The 20054-nt window shown below is 38.8% G+C and overlaps 2 protein-coding genes across 2 annotated transcripts; one reads left to right on the top strand and one right to left on the bottom strand.

Moving 5' to 3' along the window:
* The first annotated feature begins 1515 nt into the window (after window positions 1–1515).
* On the top strand, window positions 1516–13208 carry Mak16 (MAK16 homolog). The gene is made up of 10 exons (XM_020161664.2): window positions 1516–1614; window positions 3727–3776; window positions 3868–3977; window positions 4084–4148; window positions 4331–4482; window positions 5219–5273; window positions 8439–8513; window positions 9344–9457; window positions 10166–10231; window positions 10374–13208. Exons 1-10 carry the CDS (start codon window positions 1600–1602, stop codon window positions 10569–10571), a joined length of 900 nt encoding a protein of 299 aa, XP_020017253.1. The 5' UTR covers window positions 1516–1599; the 3' UTR covers window positions 10572–13208.
* Tti2 (TELO2 interacting protein 2) lies at window positions 10785–19845 on the bottom strand. Its single transcript, XM_020161663.2, has 7 exons — window positions 18985–19845; window positions 17728–17914; window positions 17002–17094; window positions 14877–15064; window positions 14655–14798; window positions 12454–12616; window positions 10785–11195 (listed from the first exon to the last, which is right to left on the bottom strand). Exons 1-7 carry the CDS (start codon window positions 19617–19619, stop codon window positions 11091–11093), a joined length of 1515 nt encoding a protein of 504 aa, XP_020017252.1. The 5' UTR covers window positions 19620–19845; the 3' UTR covers window positions 10785–11090.
* Window positions 19846–20054: the final 209 nt, after the last annotated feature.

Below are 20054 nucleotides of genomic sequence, written 5' to 3'. Positions count from 1 at the left end.
CTTCCTGCTAATTGCCTCAGTGTCTCGTATTTCAGCTGGCAACTTTCTGCAACAACCTTGCTTTATCATTATTATATTTATAATTGGGATGCAGCTTTACTATACTGATCTGGAACCCTTGAGCTCAAGCACTCCTCCTGCCTCAGCCTCCCAAGTCCTGGGATAAAGGTGTGGACCACCATGCCCACAATTATTTATGTAACACTTATCACTATTTAACCTTACATTATAAAATATTTCCTACTAAATTCCTATTACTAATTAAGCTCTCTGAGGTCATAGAATATTATTTTTTCCTTTACTGTTTATCCCAGTTCCTCAGGACTGAATCTGGTACCTGACACTTGCTCCAAAATTATTTGAATTACTTAAAGGCTTTTTGAGAGACGATGAAAGAAAACCCGATTTTCCAAAGTGGAATCTCACTTTATACTTTTTAACAAAGTAGCCTATTTCAAATATTACTTGTAATTTTTAAAAATATTTTTTCTCACTTGGAGGATGGTTCTACATTATACATTTCAATGTAAAGTTCTTGCTTTTGGGGGAAAAAGTTTGCTAACAGGTATCTCTTAGATGTGCTAGCAAATTACTCGCCAGTACTATGGGAGGTGGTGGGGTAGGGGATAAGTGGTATACTAACCCAAACTGTTCACAGTGTGCTATGTGCAGGTGGTGAGTACAGAGCAACCTTCTGATTTTTTTCCCCACATTGTTTTAAACTAGATTTTACTAGTACAAAAGGGTATGTGTGTATGTAATAGGACTTTCCTCTAGGTCTCTAAACCAGCTTTGTATAGAGCAGTTGTGAGAATTACAACTACTTTTTGTGATGCAATTTAAAGCATACATTTAACATACCTCTAGTCCTCACACAGCCGCATTTGAAACCGGACAAGGGGTTTTAAAGTGACCTCCCCAAAGACACCTGAAAATGGCAATTTTTGGAGGGAGCGTCTCTATGTAGTTCTGGCTGGCAGGAACTCACAATCCCCCTCTTGGCCTCCCTAGTGCTGGGATTACAGACGTGAGCCATCGGGCTCGCGGCCGAAGGTTTTCATAACCAAAACTGGTGTTAAATTAATGGTTCTAAATCCTATCGTTCACTAGCACGCGGCAAAAGTACATTATTTATGACGTGCCGAATCACTTTACAATGTGACATGCCCAGCCTTATTCTTAAGACTGCCCTTCTTACTCCAGATTTGTTTTTGAATTCTAGGACGCAGTTGTTCGAGAAGCCAAACGTGTGTCTGAGCTTGGGCTCCGAACTTGATCAAAGAGCGCAAGAAGCACAGCGCTCAACGGTCCGACAGGCGCCAGCCCTCTTGTATATGCGGAAAAGACAACGGCGCACCAGAACCCCATGCTTCGGTGCCCCAGGATGCAGTGCCGCCGCCCGCGCGAGGTACCACCGCGTAGTCACAGACGCGATCAGGGTCAGTCGAGGGCGCGAACGTGAGGCCGCCGAACTCGCGTACTTCCGGGTGTCAGAGTTTCTCGCGATAGGTGAACCCAGCATTCCGGAAGTGACTCCCCGGAAGGAGCGTAGCTGCTTTCCTGATCCGGCCAAACGCTGCGTGCTCAGCCGCTGTCGCCATGCAGTCAGATGATGTGAGTCCTCTATCTTTGCGGTCACACACCGGGCTTTACGCGGGGCATGTGCTCATTTTAGGACGCAGAAACCACATACTCAGCTGGTCCATTTGCGTCGTACGCTTCCGGATGCGGAGCTTCTAGAACCCGACTTTCCAAAGTGGGTTCACACGCGTTAGAGTCCTAAATCTGCAGCTTGCAGCCCCAGTCGGGTTCAGAGCCAGGACAGCGCCTCCTCAATCCATAGGGTCGACGTATTTAGTCCTTCGTGCCTAACAAAAACGGACTTTGTGCCATGCTGTCAACTTTATCTTTCGGGACTTGGAAGGATCCATCTTATTCATATTCATGTTACTTTGCACTGCTTTTCCTGTGTTAGGTTTTTCTTTACTAGTTTTTTTCTACTGTCTGCCCAAGTCATTTCAGAAGCATGCTAGGTTCATTCAGTGTTTTCCAACGTGTCAGGCACTGTGGTAATTACCAGAGCTGCCTTTGCTCTCCCGAGTACTGGGTGGGGGAATCAGTAAAGTGAAGGAATAAGACAGTTGCACTCTAAAATAGTACTGTGAAAGAAAGATCAGGAGTAACGGAGTGTAATTAGGAGAGACCACTTCTGGTAGGGCTTGTCAGGCAAGGTTTCTTAGAACGGACGTTTGAGCTGAGACCTAAAAGTTGAAAATGAGCCATGCACTGAGGTGGCAGGAACAGTAAAGGTTAAAGATCTGGAGATAGGAGAGGAGGAACATACCATAAACGGCGCCAATGTGACTTGGTGATGGATTAAGTGAAGAAAGGAGAAGTCAGGAAATTTTGAACTTAAAAAAATAGTTCCATGGCAATATTTATTTGAAAAGGGGAGCACTAGGGAGGGATGTCATATTCTCCAGAGGTTTGTAACTGAGAGTTCCATTTGAATATGGTACTATCATGCTTTTTATTTTTTATCATGCTTTTTTATTTTTTTTAATCATGCTTTTTAATTTTTTTTTTAAGGCATTCAAATTGAGATGTCAAGTGGGCAGCTGGATGCATAGGCAAGTCTGGTGCTCAGGAAAGAAGTCTAACGAGGGGATAATATTTAAAGCTATAAGCTTGAATGAGCTCCCTACTTTTCAGTTTCATTTCCTTTTACCTGTTTCCTACCATCCTTCACCACATACACCACAAATTCCCAAAGTGTGTTCTATTTGACCCTTCCCGTTTTTTGTTTTAACTACTATAAAGCTTTTTCAGTTCCTCAAGGCAGCTGACTCAAGGGCTCTTACACTTTCATATACCTCTATGTGACTCTGACCGACTGCTAATTTGGGATGCTACTTTCATTCAACAAATATTTGTGACTACTGTGTTAGGGCTTGCAGGTATCAGTGTTTTTACGTAAATTGTTTAATAAATGCTAAATTAATAAAGAGCACACTAATAGCTGGGCATGGTAGCACATACCTGTGATCACAACACTAGGAAGGTTGAGGCAAGAGGATCAGGCGTTTAAGGCCAGCCTGGGCTATATAGCCAGACTCCGTCTCAAAAAACAAAATAGAAAAAAAAAAACCCCAAAAAACGGGGGGGAGAACGCATTAGTTAGTGGAGGATAGCAGTAGGTAATGAGTTAAAGTGGTATGTATATCTAAAAGTTGAGTACTGTGTACCCTTTAACAGTGGATAATGAACATGTAAAACAAAAACTACAAAGTATATGTAACATGATCTCATTTTTTGTTAAAAATATACACATGGGCACACTACAGTTGGTACAACGTATACATGTGTAGAAAAAATTCTGGAAAATACAGAATATTATATCTTATGGTTATTGCTAATTTGTATTTAGTCTTTCTACAAGAATCTGTTTATTTATGCAAAGAGAAGAAAAGTTGGGACTTTTTAAAAAAATCTTTTCTTCCTTTCATTCCTTAGATTCCTTTCCTCAGTAAAGTAAGCACTGCATTATGGCACTGTCTTTTGTTTTTGTTTGCTTTTGTTTTTTGTGGTGGTGGTGGTAGGGATGGAACTCAAAGCCTTGCATATACCACTGAACTACATTTACAGTCCTTCTGGCATTGTCTATTAAAATTAATATCACATCTTTTGGACCACAGCAATTGAAAGGATCTTTACTTTGTCTTGCAGGTTATCTGGGATACACTAGGAAACAGGCAATTTTGTTCATTCAAAATAAGGTGAGTTTAGATTTGTGACCTGGAGTAAAATTCCTTTAGTTGCCCTCTTGGTAACCATCTTACAATCTTTGTTTCTTTTCTTCCACTTTAGAACCAAGACTCAGGGCTTTTGCAGAAATGAATATAGCCTGACTGGACTGTGTAATCGGTCATCCTGTCCCCTGGCAAATAGTCAGTATGCTACTATCAAAGAAGAGAAAGGTAACTGTCCAGTTCTAACTTCTATGAGAACTACTCGTGGAAGCTTTTACAAGGATGATCTTGGTCTCTCTAAATAATATTAAAGGTATTTTATTTTATACTTCAGGACAGTGCTTCTTGTATATGAAGGTTATAGAACGAGCAGCTTTTCCTAGGCGTCTCTGGGAACGGGTAAGACTTAATGACATAGCTTCAGTGACCACTGATCAAGAGCAAAAATGCCCATGCTTTCCCCTCTCCCTTGACGAGCTCTGAACTTCTGAAGCCATTCTTCTTAGGACAATCAATGTTGTTGACAGTGAAGAACTAATCATTTACTCTTACCCCTCAAGCTTTCTTTTTCTGTTTGTTAGGTCCGGCTTAGTAAAAACTATGAGAAAGCATTGGAGCAAATAGACGAAAATTTAATTTACTGGCCCCGTTTCATTCGACATAAATGTAAGCAGAGATTTACCAAGATAACCCAATACCTAATTCGAATTAGAAAGCTTACGCTAAAGCGACAGTAAGTATCTGGATCACTCGTTTATTTTTAACTCTTTCTTTCCATGGACCTTATGAAGCTCAGGTTGTGAAGTCTCTAATGATGCTTTCTACTAAATTCAACTTCTAATCTTCTATGTTATGTCAAGAAGAAATTTTAAAGGTGTGCCCTTTGATTTTGTAGGAGTTTTAAAAACAGAACACAGTTTGATTGTTCTCCTCTTTGCCTGAAAATGTGCTTCAGGAAATTTGCTTTATACCTCCCTACTATGGAAGATTTAAAATTATGTAAAAAAATGTGATGAACAGGAATGCTGTAAGAACTTTACTCTGGAGTCATTGAACACTACTTGAAAAAGTGATATGGAATCTACAAAATAGAACACTTTCAGCTAACTGCTTTGACTTTAGCCTTCTACAGAAAATTCCTTTTTCTTAGTTAACTGAAGCATTTATCTTAGTATAGTAAATGTCTAAACAAAAAACCCCCATCACATTAAAATACATGTTTAAATAGCTGACTTACAGTGTTAAATTTCTAGAACTTTTTTTTTGGGGGGGGGGTTGCTGGGAATTAAACCTAGGTCCTCACATTTGAAAGGCAAATGCTCTACCAGTAAGCTATATCCTCAGTCCAAATTTCTAGAAACTCTTACTTTGTATATCTTGCTATTTTAAGCTAAGCCTTGCAAAACCAATTCCAATCTTGCTCTTTAATTTTTTTAGAAAGAGCACATAAATTTTCTTATTTTTCCTAGGAGGAAACTTGTTCCTTTGAGTAAAAAAGTGGAACGAAGGGAGAAAAGAAGAGAGGTAACTTATTCTTGTATTTTCATAGCTTTTATATTTTTATTGTGGCAAGACTTAGGTGGGGTGCATGAGAAAGATTCAGCCCTGGATAATGGTTCACTAATGGATAACAGCATTAAATGCCTGTGACATCTAATTCTTCTTATCTTCAGATTATGATTTTCACTGCAGGCTAATAGGGGTACTTTGGGGATCTATATGATGGAGGACAGAAAGAATATCTTAGAGACCCATACCTCTTTATCTAAAATTCTTGAGGTCAGATGTTCCAGAGTTTAGAATTTTGATGTTACCTGTCTTGTATATTAGATTATCCTCAGCAAAGTTTGAGTGTAGTTTATAAGTAGCCTCATGTCTGTTTTGATTGTATTTGGTTGTTAAATTGAGGTTTTTGTGGGTTTTTTTTCTTTTTTTGAGATTTCTGTAAAGATTTAAAAACTGCTTTGATCTGAGAGTATTTGCTTCTTTGAAGTAAACTGGGCAGTTCTATTATTAAAATAATGAAGATTGATGGTAATATTTCCCTATCTGTGGAAAAAGCACTCTAGTCAGGAATCTCCAACCTTTGTCCAGATGACATTCTGCCTTTCCGTCTCAGATACCTTATCCAAGATTAATTTCCTTAGGCTTCAAGACCTAGTCCAAGGAATTGGCTATCCTGACAAGTTCAAATTTTTAGTTATTCTTGGTATTTGCTTTGTTTACCTGCTTTTCACTAACAGACACTTGTTTACATGGCATTTGTCATGTCCTTTTATTTTTATTATCATATTGTACTGCAGGCACACTGACATTTACAAAAAGTTGTTATTATCATAGTTGAATTCACCCCCTCCATCATTCTCCTTTATTACCCTTCCCCCCATTCCTGGGATAGTTTCAACAGGTTTCATTTTTCCATTTACATACATGAGTACATAGTATTTTCACCATATTCACCCTCCTACACCCTTCCCTTATATCCTCTGTCATGTCCTTTCAAGAAACAGCTTTAATAGTCTTTTCTTTTGTACCCATATCTCAAATCTATCATATCGTTGGTCTCCAAATTTTTTTATTTTTTTGATATAGGGTCTGTGTTTTGTTTTGTGTGGTACTGGGGATTTGAACTTAGAGCCCCATGATTGCTAGGCAGGTGCTCTACCACTTGAGCCACTCTGCCAGCCCCAGTATCTCACTATGTAGCCCAGGCTGCCTTCAAATTCATGAAGTGCTAGGAGTTGTAGGTACTCACCACCATATCAAGCTCTAAACTTTTTTGACTGGTGACTCCAATAAAATTTTTGGATATGTAATGCCCAATCGTACTTGTAAAAGAACAAATAACAGTTTATGATACAGCAAAGTGAGTCTTTTTTCTTAGCTGACTTATAAGTATGTCTGTAATAGCTATCACAAGTGATAGATATCTCAGAGATACATAAGAGAAATTTATTGCTAATTTGTATTAAGTACTTAATTTTTAATTCTCCACCAATTATGCATAAGTTTTTGTCCAAGTACAGCTAGTGAGTTTTCATATTTCCCAATTGTCAAATAGCTATTCTTGCAAGTCTTTCAGAATAAATTAAATTTTCATAGTTTTGCCAAATTAATTTGGAGCTTTCTGAAAAGTGTTGATTTGGAAGATTTTTAAATGGATTGGAAAATTGTTTCCAAAATTTTAAAGTGTATGATTGCCATTTTTACAGGAGACAGTTTTTTTTTTTAAAGCAATACTACATATAGATGTGATCACTTTTTTTTTTTTTCTTTTTGAGGTGCTCTGGATCGAACTCAGGGCCTCAGATGCTAGGCAAACGCTCACTGAACACCCCACAGCCTCACTTTTCTAGTTTTATGATTGTGGGATTGAATCCAGTGGCTAACATAGACTAAGAAGGTGTTCTACCATTGAGCATTCCTAGACCCGTTTTTGTTTTTAAAATGTTCACTGGATGAAGGTTTTTGTGTTTTTAAAATTTCTTCCTCAAACTCACTATTAAAATGTTGCCTTTGTTTTAAATGCATTTTAAAAAAATTTCTACTAAGTTATGCACCAAACAGCTGTTTGATAATCTTAGAGAACACTGGCAAATAAAGTATTACATGAGCCATTAAATAACCAGTACAGCTTTACAGCTGCTCTCTATCTTTTGTAAAATAGTCAAAGTTACCTACAAATGCTTTTTTTTTTTTTGAATCCTACAAATCCTCTTAACAAACCAAACATAAACAGTGATATGCTGTATGCTTTAGTAGTCTGAACAAATGAATAAGGCCATTTCAAACACTATGCTACAATCTTTTCTAGAGATAGCTTGCTCACTCTATCTGACACAATTATTTGCTTTGTGAACAATGCACCACTGTTAGTATATATGAAAAATATTAGTGATGTTGAAGTTTTCAAAAGAAAAAGTAATGTATAGGTGTTTGAATAGTTTCTTTATGTATTTCAGTGGATCTCCCTTGAGATGTGAGCACCTCACTTTAGAGGATAATGTGTAACAAAAATGTAGCTTTTTAGTTGATTCACATGTTCCACTCTTCAGGCTTATAATTTATCCAGCACAGTGTTTATTATTCTAACACAGCTTCTATGGGTAAAACACTCTAAAATCCTGTAAGACTTTTACTGTGAAATTAATGCAAATGTTTAGCCTAGAGAGGTAATAGAAGTTTAGAAGTTAGGTTTTCTTTTCTTTTTGGTTATGGGTGGTACAGGTTGGTGGCATATATCATCCCTTTTGACAGAAACATTGGACAATAAGATTTCTTAACTATTTTCTTACTGTACACAATCTAATATAGTTTTAGAAAATACAATTGAAGGTCTATGTTTCCTTTTCCTAGCTTTTACAAAGTTTGGCTTTAAAGCTGCTCATTTTCCGAGATTCTGAAGCCTATATAGACATGTATTTAATTTATATCAAGAGCTTTGTTAGAAATTAAATTAGACTGTTAATAAAATTGTTTTCTTTACTTGGAAATCTTTTTCTTTTGTTTTATGCAAATTTAAGCCGTAAGAGGGTTTGAGAACAAAAGAAATATATCTGGCTGGAGGGACAAATGACACGGGGTGGGAAATAATTACATCATCTTTCTTATTAAAATCTTGGTATTTACACTTCTGTAGGCTGAAAATGAGTACTAATGAAGTAAATAGATATGTTCTTTTTGTTACAGGAAAAAGCATTAATTGCTGCTCAGCTGGACAATGCCATTGAAAAAGAATTACTGGAGAGACTGAAACAAGACACGGTGAGAAAGCTAGTGGCTTGGTGGTACAAGTTGTAAGTAGTAGTATCATGCAAGGAAATACTGGGAAGTGTATTTTATTTTTAAAGATGCTATTCTGATCTTATCCTTGGAACAAAATAAATTGATGTAGGCCTCACTTCATCATTTTAGTTCCACGATGCAAGCACATGCTCTGGTTACCTTTCCCTATTTGCCATTATTTCCAACTACCATTCTCAAACTCAACATCCAGATCTCTGTATAAAAACCTTAGCATTTTTCTACTCTTACAAACTACCTTTGTCTTTTAAGGTTCTTAAAATCTTTTTTTTTTAAATAATTGACATCATTTATGTATACAGACATAAGTAAAATATGCTTTTTAAAATTACATTTGTCCTAATGTGTAGATTTCAAACTATTACCTTTTTGTTGGTAGGCCTGGTTGGTTTTAAACTTAGGGCTTTGCATTTGCAAGGCAGTTACTCTACTGCTTGAGCCAGTCCATTTTGCTCTGGTTATTTTGGAGATGAGGGTCTCCCAAACTGTTTGCCTGGCCTTGAATCAAGATCCTCTGGATCTCAGCCTCCCGAGTAGCTAGGATTACAGAAGTTTTAAATGACCTGGTTTCATCCTCCCTGGAAATTATCTATTTGATATTAACCACTGGTTATTTAAATGTCAAAAATTGGCTACAGTATGGGCTATAGGCTTGGAAATAACATAGGAATATCATCAAAGTTAAGTATTGTCATTTAAGTCCCTCAGAAAAAAATAATATGCTTGTAAACAGTAGAACTTCAAGTGTAATACCCAAATGTAGTTAAAGGCAGTCTGTGTCTGTTCTTCAGTATGGCGACATCTACAACTTCCCCATTCATGCCTTTGACAAGGCTCTGGAGCAACAGGAGGCAGAGAGTGACTCTTCAGATGCTGAGGAAAAAGATGATGAGGAAGATGATGAAGTAAGTATGGCTACCCCCCGCCAACAATAGTCTATAGAACTAGATAATTTTTATGTAATTGAGAACAGTAACATCTGCAGACCCCTAACCAAAAATAACTTCATTACCTCTTTTCTGTTGTGAGACTAATTTTGCTTTAGCAGTAGTTCCTTTGTTTTCCAGGCTCAGCCAACAAACTGTTTATAAATTATCAATTTTACTCTTATTGAAGATGTTTTACCTCTAATGATTTTTATTATCAGCTTTTTGGTGGTACTATGGTTTGAACTTTTAGCTTTGCAGGTGCTCTACCGCTTAAGCCATGCCTCCAGCTCTTTTTGCTCTGGTTATTTTGGAGATGGGGTCTTGCTCTTGGCCCTGGCTGGCCTGACTACAATCCTATTTTATGCTTCTTGCCAGGAAGCATGGCATGCACCACTACACCCAACTTTTTTTTCTATCACCTGGAATGGCTATCCTCCCAATCTCAGACTCCCAAGTAGCTAGGATTATAGGCATGTGCCCAGCTACTTCTAATGACTTAAATCAGGCCATAGGAGTTGTGTGATGTCCTTAAATTTTTTAAATTCATAAATATTAAAGTTGGGAATAAATTTTGATTGCTCTAATATGTAGACTCTGATTATATTATTTATGCACTTATTTATCAAAGAGTTAAGCTAGATGTCTAAACTGGTTCTTCATTATGTATTTTGAACCTAATTTCAGGATGTAGGGAAAAGAGAATTTGTGGAAGATGATGAGGTGGATGAGAGTGATCTAAGTGATTTTGAGGTAAGCTCTGCGGGTAAAAAATTTTTCTTTGCCCTGTAACAAAATAAAATAAATAAATTGGTTAGTTCTAAATTGAAATCAATGAAAGGAGCTGGGAGAAATCACCACTTTCCCCATTTGACCTTTTCTTTCTCTGTATTAGGATATGGATAAACTGGATGCCAGCAGTGAAGACGACCAGGATGATAAATCCTCCAGTGAGGAGGAAGAAGAAAAGGCCCGAAATTTGAAACACAAAGGCAAAGCACCCTTGAAAGGAACTCTGCAGAGAAAACGAGCCTATGTAGAAATAGAGTATGAGCAGGAGACAGAGCCCATTGCCAAGGCCAAAACCACATGATTTCCATTTGTTTATTTTCAGGACTGGGCATTTTGAACTTCTATCTTAAACACAACCACATATCCAAGTTTTGCTTTTTTGTGTTGCATTTCACACAATATTTGTGTTCTTAACATTTATGCCACTTCATTGGAACAAGAAATCTGGAGTGGAGGAGAGACTTAACTTGTGAAGAGTATTTTTACAGCATATGTGTTGAAGTAACAGCTTGAGCCCAAGAGTCTTTAACAGATGAGTTCCTAAAGCTGGAATGAGATTGTGGGTGTAAATATTTCTAAATTTTAAGCACTAAATTCCTTGATGTCTTTTTCTTTTTTTCTCCCAATTTTTTTTTTTTTTTTTTTAAAGAAACGGTAGGACTTCAAATTTTTCTTACTCTCCTTTCCCTACTCCTATGGGGGTAAAAGATAAGAAAGGGAGAAAAAAAAAAACTCGCAATGTTTAGTGTAAAAATACCTTTTGCCGTAACTCCATACAGTCTGGGATAGGAAGAAAATCCTTTCTTTTTGGAAAGTAACCTTAAGTGCCATGGTAGGAAGCATCTGCAGACACCCACTGTACTTTTCTAATACAGCTCACCACTGTGCTGTCATCACAGCTTAGGACAATTTTGGCCAGAAGACCCTGAAACATGAAAGCAAACAGGCATTGTCTTTTAAAAAAAATTATTGTATTTCTCTTTTATACCTTCTTTTCTTTGTATCAAGCTCAAAAGGAGGAAAGAGTAGATGACACTGGGGGAAGTTGGGAGTTCACCAGTCAGAACAGCTGTGTTACTTTAAAACTGTTAAAATGCTTACAAGTGTCCTTGCTGACCCGCAAAGAAGCCAATTAATTCTATCTGAAGCATATTAGGTTGGAGCTAAAGCTCAAAAACTGCCCAAGATTAAAGGGCTAAAATGAAATAGTTTGGATAAACAAACAAAAAAAAGAACATACTACATGAATTTCTTTTATGCTGCCTTCAGTCTTTCAATTGAAAATTTCTAAATGGGGCAAGAAATGAGACATTAGTCTATTAAATACATACAAATGCACACATAGCTATGGTCTTGAGAAGTTAACTTTGTGGACAATAGAACCAAAGGAAGAATTCCCATGTGAGTAAGTAAGTATGGAAAACATCCACCTAAGAGGTAGTTCTCTCCCAGCACCACTGGGTGCTGAATTACTGTACATTATTACTTATTGGTGGCTGATAGCCCTTTGTTTCCTTTTTTTTTTTTTAATTCAAAATACTAAAACAGAACTTAAATTTTATAAACTTTTTGATTCTAAGGGTTTTCCTTATTCTCTCATCTTTAACCCTAGTGATTGATAACTGAATCTCTTACCTTTGGCTCTAAATGGTTATGAATAGCTTTATAAAACAGTAACAGGCTGGGGGCTTAGTGGTAGAATATGTGCTTCACATGTGCAAGATCCTGGGTTTGATCCCCAGCACCCAAACCTCTCTCCCTCCCACACCCCCAAAATTACAAAAACCAGGTGCCAGTAAGCTCATACCTGCAATCCTAGCTACTTGGGAGGCTGAGATCTGAGGATTGCAGTTCAAGGCCAGCCAGGACAAATATTTTGCAAGACTCCACCCCCCAAAAAAACAACCAGAACAAAATGGACTGGAGGCATGGCTCACATGGTAGCATGCCTGCTTTGCAAGTGCAAAGTTCAAACCCCAGTCCTCCCCCCACCATCACCCCTCCCCCCCAAAAAAACCAAGTAATTATTGAAAGACTAGAGGCACAGATGTGAGGCCCTAAAACCCTGAAGTTCATTTTTAAACTTGGCCAGGTACACAAATAGTAAATGACAACCAATTATAAACATTATGTAAGGACAATGAGACCCAACTGAAGTTGAGGGACAGAACAGAATGCCTTACCTTTACCCGTCCTTGAGAGCAGTGGTCCAGGAGAATCAGGCAGTCTGTGGCCTCCTGTAGCAGGGCATTCTTAACAGGGTCTGGTGTTAGGTTTGTGTCCCGTGCTACATCACATATCAGTTTCAAGAGAGCCCTCAATAAGACTACTACTCTGCAAGAAATTCTGGAATCAGGAAGAAAAACAATGTTTATCTTCTAAATTGAGATAATAAAACTAAAATAAGACTTCAAAAATTTCTGGTGGGAAACCCTCATTTCCTAAGTAGAAAAACTAAAAGTTAAATGACAAAAAAGACCAACAGCTGGAAATGGAACCAGAGACTAGACTCCAGATTTCTTAACCTCAAGCTTCCTGCTATTTCTGTATACAACATACTCTAGCCTGCTCAAGCATACCTTGGTTCCTTCCAGAATCTGGTTGTACTTTAAGGGAACCCCACCCCTCATTGGCTAAGAAAGGAAAGCAAGATCTCCAATCAAGGTTCTGTACTTTTGGCCAGAGAACAGGAGATGGCCCACAGTTCTTTAACTTCATGCCTTCTTAGTTCTGAGCATTAAAGTGAGGGTGCCAGTTGTGGTGGTTCACCACTGTAATCCCTGCACTCAAGAGGCAAACGTTCTAGAAATGGATAGGGGTGATGGTTAAAAAACATTTTCATTGTACTTAATGCCACTGAATTGTACTCTTTTAACATGGTAACTTTTATGTATTTTTTTTACAATAAAAAACCACCTTAATGAAAGCTGGAAAATAACTTACAGTGTGAAAATTACCATAAATTTTATTTCTGCAGAGAATTATGACTGGAAAAAATTTCATCCCTTTGTCTTAAAAACATTCAGCATTTTCCTCTTTCAGTGTATAAATTGCTCTGTCTGCTCACCACTTTTCATGTATTACCTGTTTATACATGGATGCATTCCTTCTCTAACCTCCCTCCATTCATTTACCTCTTCCTTCTACTTAGAATCTTGGTGTCTGCTCTTTAAAGGACTGACATACTGATTCAGTTTCATGCATCCATCTATTCATTCTACTGTAGTCCATTTGTTCTATAAGTACTGTGTACCCAATCCCAAGTACTGGGTAGTTTGGGAGTATATAACAGATGTGGTCTTCCATTCTCCTGGAGTTTAGTGGGGGAAAGTAAGTAAGCAAATGCAATCTCATTACAAATCTGACTAAAGGAAAGACTGTCATGGAGGAAAGTTACTCTATTCCTTATACATGGACTAGAACAGGTACTGTACCTTGTTTAGGGCACTGTATTCTCTGGTTGAATTAAATATTCAGTTAATTCATGCAAGAAACTCAACAATTTGGGCTCCAATTTACTAATGACATCTTCAAGCCACATTTGGAATGCCTTCTAAGCAAGCATATCCTAAATGAGCACTCTGATCACTGCTCTGTAGATGTTACATGATATACTATGACACACTTCATTCTCAATTAGATTTAAGGACCTTTAGAATGAACAAAGTTAAACATGTCTATTGCAGCACTTCTAAATGGCCTTTAATATTCTACTATAGTGCTGGAGATGTGGCTCAAGTGGTAGAGAGCCTGCCTAGCAAGTGTGAGGCCCTGAGTTTAAACCCCAGTACCACCAAAAAATGACAGTTGAAAACTGCTAAGAGAGTAAATTTTAAATGGCTGGGTACAGGTGGCTCAAGGCAGTAATCCTAGCTGCTCAGAAGGATCATGGTTCAAAGCCAGCCTGGGCAAATACCTCAAAAAAAAAACATCACAAAAAAAGGATGGTGGAGTGACTCAAGGGTAGGCCTGAGTTCAAACCCCAACACTACAAAAAAAAAAAACAAAAAAGAAAGAAAAAACTCTAATATACATTATAAATCTGGAGAGGTGTCTCATCTATAAATTGTTCAACCTGTGGGACATCAAAAAGCATCTGTGTGAACATTCTTCAGAACACAATCTAAATCATTTAGGATATACTTGAGTTTAAAAGAGTGATTTAATTATGGCAATCTGGAACTGATGCCTGAGAAGCATGTGAAGTAACTCTTTTATCCTTCTAATACCATTTTCTTCAGTTCAAAATCTTATCGGTATGTGAAAATGAAAGGCATTTAAATGCATTGCATGTCCTAAATGCTTTGACTCAATATACATCTTGATAGAGAAAATTAGCTGAGGGGTACTCCTTTTAGCACACTTGTCTGTTTGGATTCTATACCTGGGCCAAGTATACTGCATGAGAAGTTTTAAGGTTTCCAGTATCTTTAATCTAGCCTCCTCTTCTGGTCCATCATAAACTTCCAAATAACCAACGATGACTCGCTCCAGCCTCTTCATGTGCCGCACAGTTAGGATTCCCAACCTAAAAATGAAAGAGAAAATATGATGCTGAAGAGATGAACTGGAGGTGGGTGGCCAGAGCAGGAGCCTAGGCACTGACCTGTTCACAAAAGCTGGTAGGTTTCTGGCATAGGTCCTGCGTAAGAGAAGGCGATGCTCTGGCTCCATGTGGGTCAGGACCAGCTGCAGCACCTCATCACAGTGTGTGGTGGGGCGAGATGCATCTCCCTTCCAGTTCTGGGCTTTCTCCAGGATGGGGAACAAATCCAGCAGACACAGGAGCACTGCCTAGAAGGGAAGTAGGGAGAAAAACCATGTTTTACCCATTTGTATTCACAACACTGCTGGTTTTTCTAGGACCTTAATTAATCTACTGCTCCTGGGGTATACATCATAGAATTCTGAAGATACCAGTAATGATACCTTAGGTGTATGAGACTTCACATTTTCAAACTCTCTTCACATTTTTTTATTGTTTCTGTTTTTATTTTTTTGAGACTGGGTCTTGCTATGTCTAAGCAAGTGGCCCAGGCCTGTCTCACTCTTGTAATCCTCTGGCTAAGATTATAGATGTGCACCACCACACCTGACTTGCTTTTTTTTTTGTGGTTCCAGGTCTGAACTCAGGGCACTTCACCAGCCCTTTTTTTTTTTTTTTGTGAAGGGTTTTTCAAGATAGGGTCTTGTGAACTATTTGTCCAGGCTGGCTTCAAACTGAGATCCTCCTGATCGCTGCCTCCTGACTAGCTAGGATTACAGGTTTGAGCCACCGGCACCCCACTTCTCTTCATATTCTTTATCTCACAATCACAAGTTAATATTTTCTCAAGAATTTTTTTTTTTTTTTTTGGCAGTATTGGGGCTTGAACTCAGGGCCTTCACCTTGAGCCACTCCACCTGCCCTATTTTTGTGAAGGGTTTTTCAAGATAGGGTCTTGTGAACTATTTGCCGGGGCTGGCTTCAAACTGAGATCCTCCTGATCTCTGCTTCTTGAGTAGCTAGGATTATAGGTGTGAGCCACCAGCGCCTGGCAAGAGTGTTCTTAACCAATTTGTGAGGTGGGAAGAATGGCAGAGCTTGGACTTTAACCCAGATTTTAGGAATCTCAGTCTTTTATCACTAAGTCACAAGTCTAAGTGTCTTAGCAATACATGATACTTTCAATGAAACCATTTCTACTTATAATCTAAGGTGGTACGAATTTGACTTCTGTACCTGAAGTTTCAGTGTCTAGGCACACTCCTTGTTATCGCTCATGGAATCTTTGGCCTTTTTTTTTTTTTTTAATTGTTTTAGGTTTTAAAATTTTTCTTTTCTTCATGTTAAGAGGCTTAAACTTTTTAACTATCAGTAACTGGATTCTCAATAGCCAAAATACTTTTTAAAAAGGAAAAATAACTAAGTGAAAGGGAAAAAAAGTGGTGGTGGTGGTAAGGGAGAGGTAGGGAAGATACAAAGAAGAAACATGGAAGGATTGTGGGGGAATGTACCTCAGTGGTAGAGTATTTGCTTGCCATGTTCAAGGACCTGGGTTTGATTCCCAGCACAAAAATAAAAACTAACTTCTTTCTTCTGTCTTTAGAATGTTCTCCCTTCTAAGAAACTCCAATAGGAGTGAATATATCCTTAATAAGCAAGTATCACTTTGTTCCCAAAGCTTCCTAAAACCACCCAACACCACCCCAAATCTGGTTAGTTGTCTATTACTGGATACCCACTGTACTTTATACAAACCTCCTAATATAGTTACTACTCTATGCTGTGTATGTTTGTAGATGTATGTGTACATAGTCATACATTTACATAACATATGTTCATTTACTCTTAGCACCTACAGTAGGTACTGGCACACAGTAAGTATCAATATCTATTGGATAAAACAATGAGACTAAAATATCTATCTACATACAAGGAGTTCCAAGTGCATGTGTTGATAAAAAGTAGCACAGAAGGAAGAACATTTAAATTAATAAAAACAGAACTTTTTCAGACACAAAGTTGCCTCCAAGTGATATTTAGTTCACCTATATAAAGATAACTCTGGCTTTTCTGAAGACTCAGGAATGTTGATGCTTGCCAATGTTGTGAGACTTTCAACTTGGCAATGACTTTTAGCATCCTCATTTTACAAGACAGGAAACTGTCTCTCTTATTTTTACTTACATATTGCCATCTTTTGTTCAAATTAGAACCCAGACAATTATAAATAAATCTTCATAATTACCTGAATGAGGTGGTGCTCTGGCATGTACAGGTGATTGAAAATAGCATGGTACACAACCTGGGCTCTATTATACTGGAGCAAATCAGCAGCTGGCTGCAATCAGACAAATTATCCAAATAAAAGGAGTTTCCTGAGACTGACATTATTTATCTATATATTGTTTATTATTTATTTATTTATTTTGCAATGCTGGGGAGCTAGCCCAAGCCTCACACAGGTGAAATTGATAATTTTTGAAACTGAATTATGGGTACATGGAGATTCATTTTACCACTGTTTCTACTTCTTTATATATTTTAAAAGCTCCGTAATACAAGGATAAAACAGTTTCAGAACTAGCTTACACATTTGAGTACACTCTCTTTCAGGTTCCGATTATTTTTTTAGTACTGGGTTTGAACTCAAGGCCTCAAGTTTGCTAGGCAAGCACTTTATCACTTGAGCCATGCCCCCAGCCCTTTCTTTTTAGTTTTTACTTTCTGAAAGTCACCTGTTAATCACTTGAGGTCTGGTTATTCAGTTTTATAATGATGAGATATAATTTCTACCAGGTTGACAGAGAAAACATATAAGGAGAAAAAAAACGTAAATAAGTGAATTTAATGACTTACTTTTCATAGGAAGCTAGTTAACAAAAGATAAACATAAGCAAAAATGGTGATAATGAACAGCCATGATGAGTCAGGCTGCACCATCAACTGAGGTGACAGAACAAAGGTGGCTTACCACGTTAAGCACAATATGATGGAGGCAGTGCACACCCAGGACTTTGTTCTCAGTTTGATAATCATCTGAGATGAGCAGAGATGGGGGAAGTATCCTTTCCAGATGCTGGGTCAGCCAGGGTCGAGTGACCTGCTGCAGGGTCCATGAGAAAACATGTTTGACTGCAGGGTTGTTCTTCCAGGATTCCCTAAAAAGAAACATGAAACCACATTTAAGTAAAGTGATGTGATGATAACTAGCAAAGAAAATTAACTGGCTCAAGCTGAACAGAGTATTTTCTTGTTCTGGGGTGGGGGGAATAAAGAACATCCTACATAACTCTTAATTTTATAAAATACATTTTATGAATTGAATGAAAACAATTTACAAAACCTGCACTAATGCAGGTTTAACAATCACTTAGGGCTGTAGGTCTAAATTAGCTTATCCAATGACTAGCAGCCATTTATAACCACTGCTACATTAAAGGACCTGTGGTCATGATGGTTGTGGTTAAGAGTGAAACGCACTGAGAAGGGAGACAGAAAAATGCACTGAAGAGATACCTTAGCATTATTATTCTAAGGGAACAGATGAATCAATACATGAGCACCAACTGGTAGCTTATAGTGAGTTCACACACGACTCAAGCAATCCTCAAAATAATAGCTGTTCAATAGGTATGTTATCTTTATACTGAAAATAATAAAACAGATCCAGAGATATTATTTAACCTTGTCCTGCTCAGAACATTAAAAAAAGCTCTAGTTTCAAAACCAAGCCTTTTAACCCCAAGTTCTTGGTAAAATAACATGATGGACATTTTTCCCTCATCACTCTCGTGCTACAAATACTAAAAAAGTAACAAGCGGGAACTCACAGAAAGTACTTTAGCTAACAGCAATCTAGGGTTTCTGTTTTTCCATCCCAAATATTGCTTCTCTAAAAACAAGCCATGGGTTTAAAGATTCCGGAAGTTTAAATCCTCTCTAAATCCCCATATTCATCTAACTTAAGAAACTTAATGGGACAGAATGTCCAAGGCAGTTCAGTGCTGGAAAGAGCACTGGAAAATCGAGTCAAGACTCGATTCTAAAGCACCTCGGATTTGCTTTTAGCTAGTTACCTCACTTACAGCAAACCACAACCTCTCCGGGCCTTTAAGACAACTGCTATTTCAACACCCTTATTTTTCTGAGGAAGAAACTCGGGTTCATTTGAGTTCTAGCACTAAACTGTGAAGCTGAAACTCGAGTCAGTGAAAAGGACAGCACTCACTTATTCAAGTAGGGCTTGAGAAGCCCCATGATCACAGGAAATCTTTCGTCTTCATTTTCTCCGCGCAGGAATCCTGCGACAGAACTGCACTGAGTGACTTTAAGCAGCGAGGAACGCACCTCTCCAGCCACCTCCCGAGATCTTGGGCTGGTCCATGGCTGCTCCAAGAGGTGTGTGATGGCAAAAATATAGATGGGTCCTGCCAAGTGACCTAGGACCGTCTTCCACGCAGGGCAGACCAAACAATTCTTGCCAGCCTCAACTTTCTCCAACAACCTAAGAAACAGCACACCGACTTCTACAGCTTTCTCGGGGACTTCGGAGTGAGCAGAGCCCGCACAGGCCTCCTCTTTGGGAGGGGCTGCGTACTTCTCTAGGGCCTTTGTGACCTGCCCCAGGGTCTCGGCCGCCCGGCGGAGCGGCTGGCCGCTCCCCTCCAACAACCTGTCCCATTCTGTAGTTTCTATCAGCGCGCTGAAGTCTTTAAGAGCGACTCGTCTCGCGCTGGCCCGCCGAGCCTCATGGCCGGTAAGACGGTGCAAGACCTCGGAGCAGGCCTGTCCGAGGGCCGAGGGAGACCACTGTGTCGGCGAGGAAGCGCCTCCCGGCGAGAGCTCGGCACGGTCCAGCTCCATTCCGAACTCTGCACCGCGGAAGGGCTGGTCTCCCCAGGGACTAGGACGCCGACCACAGTAATAAAGTGGGTGTAAGAGAAAGGGGCCTTTCCGGCACTATCAGAAACAGCGAAGCGGATAAACTACTCTTTTTGAAGACTCGAAAAAGAAGCTTAAGAAATAAACCGCTGAGCAGAACCCGCACCTTTTCCCGCCCATCATGTGTACCTAGCCGCTTCCGGCCCTAGCTGACATCGTTGCCGTAAAGCACAAGGCTAACTTCCGCCAGGAGTGCCGCAACGTTTCATTTCACAACTTATAGACGTAAAGCAATTAAGAGCCAAACAGCGGCGAGTCAAAGACAAAAAAGGTGGAGCTATGGCGAAAATATTTGCATGGATAAGCATCCGCTCGCTAATTTTGCTCCTGTATTTAATTCTTGAGATAGAAACAAAA

The sequence above is a fragment of the Castor canadensis genome, chromosome 14 (genome assembly GCF_047511655.1).
Source record: "Castor canadensis chromosome 14, mCasCan1.hap1v2, whole genome shotgun sequence".
NCBI classification, from domain to species: domain Eukaryota; kingdom Metazoa; phylum Chordata; class Mammalia; order Rodentia; family Castoridae; genus Castor; species Castor canadensis.
This window is presented reverse-complemented; position numbering and strand designations above follow the sequence as displayed.